Source organism: Pteropus vampyrus, unplaced genomic scaffold (genome assembly GCF_000151845.1).
Source record: "Pteropus vampyrus isolate Shadow unplaced genomic scaffold, Pvam_2.0 Scaffold65, whole genome shotgun sequence".
Classification (NCBI taxonomy): domain Eukaryota; kingdom Metazoa; phylum Chordata; class Mammalia; order Chiroptera; family Pteropodidae; genus Pteropus; species Pteropus vampyrus.
The window spans coordinates 4,564,552-4,573,949 of NW_011888846.1; the positions used below are offsets into that span (position 1 = coordinate 4,564,552).

At 50.6% G+C, this 9,398-nt stretch overlaps 1 protein-coding gene across 1 annotated transcript in view; it reads right to left on the reverse strand.

The window, feature by feature from the left end:
• Nucleotides 1-7,883: 7,883 nt before the first annotated feature.
• PAPPA2 (pappalysin 2) overlaps nt 7,884-9,398 on the reverse strand; it is a 226,659-nt gene continuing 225,144 nt past the window's right edge. The window contains exon 20 of the mRNA XM_011361283.2: nt 7,884-8,011. Coding sequence (XP_011359585.1) covers nt 7,937-8,011 — 75 coding nt within the window. The 3' untranslated portion in view covers nt 7,884-7,936. The remainder of the gene's footprint in view (nt 8,012-9,398) is intronic.

A 9,398-nucleotide genomic window follows, 5' to 3' on the forward strand; every position in this document is an offset into this window, starting at 1 on the left:
CTGGGTCTCAGTTCCGAAGTCTGTCCTCGGAACGAGGAAGCATGAACACGTAAGCACCTGCCACAGTGGAGAGAGCCAGGCTTGAGACGCCTGGATGTCTTGGTACCTCCAGGAACTTCATTTATATCTAGAGGGACTCTTGCTCCTCTCCCCAAGCCACGACCACTGCCTGGAGCCCTCTACGTCACAAAGGTAAACTGTCTACCTCTAAAATTGATGTGGGTGGGTGCAGACTGTTCATTAGGCAGAATCCTGGGACATGCTCCGGCATTAATGTGACCCTCTAAAACTGTGGATAAATTACACTGTCTTGCTGACATAGGTTTGTTTTTGTAACTAAAAATTAAAAAAAAAAAATCCTTCCCTTAATACTTGGAATCAGGGTCACCTCCTAACTATTTCATCTGGGACCTTAAAGTGGGACATGGCATGGCTTTAAATAAAATTATATTTAAAACATAGCCAAAAGTTCAGAGAACACAATTGCATGTGAGGTGTGTGTGTGTGTGTGTGTGTGTGTGTGTGTGTGTGTGAGAGAGAGAGACAGAGAGAGAGAGAGACAGAGACAGAGACAGAGACAGAGAGAGAGACCACCTAGCCCATTAGAATAACTCAAAATTTAAGCCAGAAAGTGCATGAAAACTCAAAAGCCAGCCAATCACCATCCCTACTACTCCAGCTCCATGCCTGGTAGGCACTGCACTTTCAATATAGTGAAATACATCAAAATTCTTTAAGTTGTGAATTATTCCATTTTACAGATAGTAAAATTGAGTCCTAAGCTATTAAGTAACTTACTCAGGATCATTCAACTTAATTGCCGATCAGATTGTCTCTTAGATTCTCTACCTTCCCTAATTGACAGGTGCTATTTCTTGCCAATCCATGGGGAATACACATCAAAAACTGAAATGTGCACATCGGTTACCTGGACTAAAGCACACTTCAACATAAAACGGACCAACAAACCCTGAATTCAATGGTCAATCTGCAAATCAGTCATTTTGATACGATGCACTTCTGACCCACAGCCCTATGCTGGCCCTGCATCGCCATCATTTCTCGGACTATTGCTAAGAACCAGTCAAAGCATCAAGCTCGAGTGTCCACAAGTCCACCCGCCCATCCCTGAACCCAAACACAGCACCCTCTTTTCTTTTGGTTTTCACATCCATAAAAATCTGAGTTGGGAATCAATTCAGCAAATTTCAACATTTTCTCCAGGCGGGCACTGTGCAAGGCAGGGCCAGAGATCCCAGACCAAGTAAGGTCACGGTTCCAGGGCACCAGATAGGGATGTGAAGCTGTGTCCTGTCCGAGGCTGCCTGGTCCACGGGGCAAACGTGTCCAGAAATCCAGCCTGTGCTGCGCTTTTCAAGTTGTGGTCTCTGACACAGGTGAAGGGGTGCTTTTTTCCTGCTTCTCACGAAAGGCATCAAATGGCCTAGCGCAGCCCTGAGTTCACCTGCTTTCTAAGAGTGCATGGTTGAGTAGGGGGGAAAGACAAGAACACAGTAAGCAAACATCAGCCAAGTAGATTGATTATCCTAGGAGGGAACAATAAGGGGTCAGGGACGCAGTAACGCTCATCAGATGGAGGGATGAAGAGCGGCCTCATGAGAGTGAGCAGGTTCGGGCACGTGGACATGGAGGGAAGGCAGGAGCAGCGGCCCTTGCAGGGGCAAAGGAGAAGGGGAGGTCAGGTTGCCTGTGCTGGGACTGGTTTGGCTCAGGACATGCAGGGTCTGAGAACTCGTCTCCCTGAGTCATGGTGGCTCGATGACAGCTGTGCTTTCAGAGGAATGATGTGGGCTCCGTGTGCTGGTGAGTTGGGGGCGAGAGGTAAGAGAAGGGACCTTGCTTGGCCACGTGACCAAGGCCTACGGAGGAGGCGATGGCGGCCTGAGCTAGGATGACAGCAGAGCAAACGGGAAGTAGAATGATGGGTGTGAGTCACGGAGGTGCGATGGGTCACCCACAAGCAGAGAGAACCAGGAGCAGGAAATGCTTTCCCTCTGAGTAAAGGCCGGAGCCATCGCCGCGGCCGCGGAGGCCCTCCGCGCACCTCCTGGTCCCCCATCCGACTCTGCCGTCACCTCCCTCCCTCCCTCTGCTCCAGCCACACTGGCCTCGGTGCTGTTCCGCAGACACCCCGAGGTCTCTCGCACCCCATCCTCGCTGCTCTCTGTGCTGGCTCGCTCACCCCGCAGGCACTCACTCACTGGGCTCACTCACCCTCACCTCCTGCACATTTGCAGAAAGCACACGCGGGCATTCCCCGTATAAACCAGGCCACCCCCGCCTGGCCACGCCCTACTCCCCTTACACGCCTGTTCCTGGTAGTGCGGTCTTCACCGGCAGACAGGGTTCTTTCTGGATATAGTGTTCATCTCCTTCAACTCCTTTCGAGCTCCATGAAGACGGGGGCTTGCTTTGGTTCGCTGCTGTACTCTTAGTGCTTGGCACAGAATAGGTGTTCAATAAATATTCACTGGATAAAACAATGACATTAGTAGCTATGCGGGTATTATTTGCTTCACTAAGACCAGAAAGCCCAGATATAAATTGTATAGCCCTGAGAGATGGTGAGAGTTCCTCAATACTAGACTGATTTGCAATTAGGCCGGACAGCCTACAGGAAGGAATGCTACGGTGAATGTCTTGGGCCTTCCGGGACCCTTTTGAGCCTGAGAACCAACAAAACTAATCAAAGAAAGAAAAAGAGATCATCAGGAAGGAGCTAAATGCAGAAAATCATGCAGGCCTCATGGTGCGTTGGCCACCAGACTGGATTCTGACTGAAAGTGTGCACTCAGTCCCAGGCAGGCTCAGACTAGCAGACTTGAAAAGAACCATTATTTGCTAACCTGGTCTTACTCTATAGCAGACCCAGACACCCAAGGCACACATGGGCATGGACCATGATGCGATCGAAAGATTCTCATCACCACCCCCTTTTATCTCTGAGCCAACCCCTGGGCAACCTAAAAATGCAAAGGGTCCAGAATCAGGGGTCTTCCTGGGGTGACATTAAAAAGAGATGACCCAAAGCCGGTTCTGAGATGCCCTGAAGCTATTTATACGTGGAAAACTTTCTCTCTACCCTCTTCCCCAGCCTGAGCCCCTCATCATCTGGTTGGCCTGAATCTAAGGGCCGCGAGTCTGCCAGCTGACAGGTGACTCACCCTGTCATTTAAGTTTGTCAGTCAATGCAAACCAGAGCTCCAAAGTCTCTCTCCAGGACTGTCCCTGGGGAAGCCATTAGGGAGCAGGCAGCCTGGCCAGATGTCTCGGGCCAGCTGGCCAAACTGGCATGTGCTGGGGCATCTGCTTATACTCAGGGCCTGGCACGGGCAGCGGGCCGTGGGAGGGTGCTCTAGAAGGTCTCTGTTTTCCTACCATCGGTTACCAAGGAGGCCACGAGGAAACCGACAAGCACCTTGCAACATAAACGGGTAAAAAGACATTCCTCTTCCGCATTTCGACTGGGTCCGGGTCCACTTGGGGCCCAGCAGGCTGAACACCCCATAGTGGGCAGCATATCCCACGTGACGCTTGGGGCAAGAAAACCGGGATTCTGAACCAAACCTGCACTTAGTTGTATGAACTTAAATCTTTCAGTAACCTCTCTGACTCTCTGTCTCTCCATCTGTAAAAACAACAAATCCGAAATGAAACCCTGCTCCTGCTCTGTCTGACCCATGGGCAGCCATAAAGCCTAAGAAAGCTCTTTGTAAACCGGAGAAAGTGTCAGGTAAAACCCTTTTTACTCTCAAATATTAATTTCTAGTCGAAAACTTCTCTTCCGAGTTCCAAGCTCACATGCTCAGCTCTCTGTTCCATAAGTCGTCCCCAGTGGCCCCCAGGTGTGCTTAGATAACCCCCCATCCCTCGGGCGGCCAGGCAGTGCCTGCCGTGGCCAGAGACCTTGGCAAACTGTCCCCAGTTACAAACGCCTCCGCCAGGGTGCCAAACACTGCTTTACATGAAATGTCCAACTATTATCTAACTGGCTTTCAAACCGATTTTATCAAAAAAGCAAATGTATGGTCTTTCTCCAAAATCCTGCTCCTCCTGGCTGCCTTTGCTGTCAGCGATAACCCTTATGGGTGTGTGAGCTTAACACAGACACATCATCTTGGACGTTTCTCTCCACCTATCCCCTTTACACATCCTATGAACCCCCATTGTCCTTTTCCTTCTTACGTCTTGGCGTCTCCACAGACCCAGGCATGAACTAAGTCCAGCCGTGTGACCTTAAGAAACCTTCTGCAGCAGACTGACACGTGGTGTCCTCCTCTATAGAATGACAATACGGATGCTGCAGATGCAGGTGAGGGTTGCATAAGATCGTGTCTGCCAAGTGCATGGCATGTTTTAGCTGAGTTCTATCTTCCGGCTCAGCTGGATGCCCCAGCGATGCCCGATGTCACCCAGGCTTTCCTAGTTCCTAGCGGCATATCGTCAACCCCTTTCTTCATTTCGCCTGGACTCTCTCACTCTCTCTCGATTCTGCCTATCAAGATCGTAGGCATCCTTCACGGACCACCCTTCAAATGTGACCTGCCTTTGGCACCCAGGGGTGACGCTTCCCTCCCCTGAACTGTATACGATTCTTGCGCTTTATTTTCACACCTCATGAGGCACTTACTACTGTGTCTTCTGCTTTTGTAAGTATCATCTCTTCTGACAAACTTTCAAGTTTATCTTCCTTACACATACCATTAACTTAATAAACAGGAGCTAAGTGACCGAAAGGAATGATCGATCAACCGTGAATGTCTGGACCTGGCACGAACACACGGAAAGCGATGTGGAAGTAACGGGATGATTCAAACAAAAAATAAGACAGCAGGGACGCCTCACGTTTGGTGTGCTAATTTTTTAATGAACATCTTACAATCTTGCCAAATGACTGGCGGTAGCTGTTTATGACACAATACAGTAGATGGGCTCCTTTCACTATGTCCATCAAGCCCTGGGGTGCTACCTGACGGCTCAGGACCCATCTCACAGAGCAGAGGGAGTGCCACGTCCGACGCCTCGTCATGGAGGGGAGGGAAGCGGAGGATGGTGACAGCTCTTTCCTTTCACGTGCATGTTTGCCAGCAGCTCGTTCTCCACACTCCGCCCTCTCCTGTCTCTGGTTGGAGGCTGTCACACTAGACGTCAAGAGTCCACTAGCCTTGGGCAACCTGGGCACCAGAGCCCAGCGTTACTAAGAAAAACAGGAAGCAGAGAAGTGATTCTGGAACGACGAAACAGGTGGAAGAGCCTCTGGGATGGGCCCTCCGTGACCCATGAGGGGGCAAGGGCAGCAGAGTGCGGACGATCACACGGCACGAGCGTGAGCTGATGGCCATCCCTCGACTTCATGAGTGACCTGAGAGTCTCACAACACAGGTCGCAGGGTAGGGCTGAAGGGACCTGGTGTCTGCATGGCCGGAGCTGACTAAGGCTGGCAGCCTGCAGGCTGAGGGGCTTGCCACACGCCACAGAAACTGTCTCCCACCTTCCCAGGGCAGCAGGGAATGGTAGGTGTCGCCGACAGAGAGTGAAGCATCTTCACGTGAAGCATGAGAGGGAGCCGTTCTCGCGTGGCGCCCGTGGAGAGCGTGGCACAGTGGCGCACCGGCCCAAGCCGCAGGCTCCACGCCCCAGCGGGCGGGCAGGCGGGCGGGCTGTGGCTTCGTAAGCCGAGCAGGGCCCGGGCACCTCGGCCATCGCTTCGGCCACCGGCGAGGCAGGGTCCCTACACAAGGCTTGACACCCTTTCAGGAATTTGGAGACTCTCCCCAAGAAAACGAGTTTACGGCTTATTTTAAAAATGAAGAATCTAAACTTTTCCATACGGAAGCCTACCAGAATCCCAGAAATAAATATTTATTCTCTTCTTGGGGGCGCTAACTGCGAAGCCAGACAGTGAACGGTGTCTCGCCTGTCATGTCCCTCACAGCTGCAAATAGAGAGGACAAGAGTTGTTTGGACGGACAAACTGCTCTTTCCCTCCGCCCGTGACCTTGCCACCCTCACTTCACACCCCCACAGACAAACGCGTGTGGATCCCTCGATCTCGTTCATTCTCTTCCAGAATATTCTTTCCTATATGAAGCCTGGCTCAAGATAATGGCGGATAACATTTCCTCTTCCTCTTTGCAAAGCCATTGCTTCAGTGCCGATCGAGAATAGAAAACTCGTGATCAGAACCGAAGGCGGCCACCGACGGCGGCCAAGGCTGCACCCTCATTTTTGCCTGTTTTTGGCTTCCGTTAGAGAAGCAGCTTTGAGGGAGGCAAGCTTCAAGCCCTTCCTGAGATGATGCACTGGGGTGCCGGACAAGAAACTAGCTCCTTACTCTCTTTCTCCAAGGCCTAACCTAGAACTTGTTACCAAGACTCGTAACTACAACAGACCTCGTGCCAAAAAAATAGTAAGCCTGGGATGGAACCAGAGGTGGGCTAGAGTGGTCACGGAAGGTGCAGCCCATCTACCGAACAAGAAAGAACAACGAAATGGACCCTACATAATGGAAATTCTTCTCTCTGCCCACAGAGTGTCACCCTTGTTCCACGTGTTTCTGTAGCTGGCTCTGATCGAAATCTCTGGGTCACAGATTTGACACGTTGCACTTGAATAGAATTCACCTCAGATTCTGTGTTATTCAAGGATACCTTTGGTCTGCTTTGGAGACTTGGAACAAGGCCCAGTCTCCTTGAGGCATCTCAACCTCCTGCCCTGGGCCCGACGTGTCCCTGGCCCCTCCCCCCTCGATGGCTTCCCTGGGCTCCTGTGTCTCTGGTCTTCCATCTCCTCCCGCCTTTCCCCTATGTCATTTCCATATCATTTTCTTCCCCAGAAAATCAACAATTGGCCATGTGGCCGTGAATGATGGCCAGGCTTGGGGACTCGGAAGGAGTGAGACTCCAGGCCAAGTATGAGAAATGTGTGAGTTGCTGTAATTCTGGTGATGAGAGGATGCACCCTAATACGAACTTGTTGACTGACAGGCTGGCAGAGTGCCACACTCGAACCAGCGCAGATGGACGTGTGGAAAACCCTGGGTCTCACCGACTCCAGCTAAGACTTCTGAGAAGCGAGAAGAAGCTAATGTAGTCTTTTTGGATAGACACTCAAGAGCCACAGTCTAGTCCTCCCAGACCCATCTCCGATGGATACTCCCACCCATGCCTCTGAGAGTCATCATTCCAACCCCCCATCTCCTCAAAGATTAACTGACACGCTAACATCAAGAACTCCATCCAGTCTCTCTCAACCTGCCAATCCCCAGCACAGAAAGATGGCAGGACTTATCTGTCCGTCCTCCAACCCCCAGCATTCACTTTGGACGTGAACGTCACAGCAGCATGTGTGGAACAATGGATAATTTTTCGCTTAGTAGACAGCAAAAATATATATATTTGTATAATTATGTTTAAATACTTATAAAGAATAACTAACCGCATCGTCACTAAAGAAGACTACCCAAAAGACAGGGAGAGAGCCAGCTTAGAGTAGACGAGCCCCGAAAGGTGACAATTCATTTAAAATGGGTACGAAGAGAGGGTCCCTGGCTACTTCTCGTCTAGCATTTTGGTATCGGTTTACAAGTTGGGTAGGGCCGAAGAGGTGGCAGGGTGCAGAGTACAGAGCAGGGCAGGAGTTGAGGATGGGGTTGGACGGAATATAAATGAAGAAGGAGGGTCTTTGTACCCCTATGGTGTTTCCCCTACTTTTAATCAACGGCCTCTTTGAAGAAACCTGTGCCTATGATTCTTCCCTACTTTAGCTACTCGACGCAACAGTCGGCACCTAGAAACACCCTCCTGCCCTCCTTCTAAGCTCCTTCGTGCGCTTCCTCCTTCCTTTATTTTGTGAACTTTCTTCTTCATTTGCCTCTGCTTCCTTCCACGGAGGACTGAGGGGCTCGATCCCACGGTTACTGATTTTCTTCTGCCTTGGGGTCTCGGCAGGTGCACTCATCCGAGTCGCAGTCAGCAGCAAACGGGATGACCTGGGGGTGGGGGTGGGGGGGTCAAAGAAAAGATGCAGTAACCCACCCACTTTTGTGCCAAGCGTCCCCCTTTCCCAGCAGGTGTCGCTTTCCTCCCTCGGCCCTGGAGGAGGAGCAGGACGCCGTGTTACTATCACAGCACCGAAACGACCGCTGGGTCCTCTCCCTCACACGCCCCGTCTCCTGAGGCAAGATCAACCTTCCGTGCTTCATTTTCTTCACATACAAGGTGAAGAGGACACAAGTACTACCCAGTGGGGAATCTGTGATTTAAATAAGATGACGGGTACAAACAAACTTGGCATTTCTAGGCACCGATAACTCCTGTTACTCCTTCTTTTAATAGTACCACCAATGTCTAAAACTATTGCTGGTTATGTTTTTGCTGCTATTATTATTGTCATGAAACCCCTGGCAAGTAAGTGAGATGAATGTTAGCATTTTCTTTTTATAGGAAAGGCCAAGAGAGGTTGGGTGACTTAACGAACGGTCACGACACATTGCTTAGAAAACCAAAGCTCGGTGGCCCAGCTCCGTGACCCCTGCTCCTTGGTGTTCGCAGGCAATAGGATCGTCCACCATCTTCACAAGTGTGAGGTTTTGCCCTTCTTAAACCAAGGATACACTCTGGCTTGGGGAAGCAACGCAACTCTCTACCCACTGTTTGTGGCTGGATCGCCTTCCTGCCGTGTAATTATCCCTCCCTCACAGCAGAGACGGTCCAGAAAAAGCTGCACCCTACTGCTGGCACCGCCACCCACAACAGATAAACGAACTTCTGGGATGTCCATAGCTAGCTGTGGAGAGAGTCGGGCACTTGGAACACGTGATGTAAAAGTGGCAGAGATTCTGTCCTTCGCGCATGGGCCATCAAATGAGATAAAAATAGACATCTCTCAACAGTCCCAGTACACTGAAGAGGTGAGCTCGGTGATTGGGTGCTTGGGCTGGAGGACGGGTGGGTTGTTCGGGGGAAATTTCCCAGTATGTTTTCGCATATGAATTAAATGTGATTTAGGAGTCAACAAGGGGGCGAAGTTCCTTTTCCATCCTGATTCTTGGGTGCTGGCCAGTCAGTGGAATCCATTAGAGACAAATCCAAGATGGACCGAGTGAGGTGGCTATGGGAAAGAGAGTTGCTTGCTTTTTTTCCTAAGCCATCATGCCTTCCTGAGCAGAGATCTTTGAGCGGTTACTTTCCACAAGTGAGAACAGGAATTAGTTGGCATGACTTCTGACCTGCAACCCCAAGCACTTGATCTGCTTCTTTTGGTTTAGGATTTATGGCTTTTTAGAGCAAAAGAGGGCCAAACTGAATTGAGCGCTCTGCATTACGTAAGTTAATTTGCATAGGTGGTGAGAACAGTGCCTGGCACATCGGGAAATA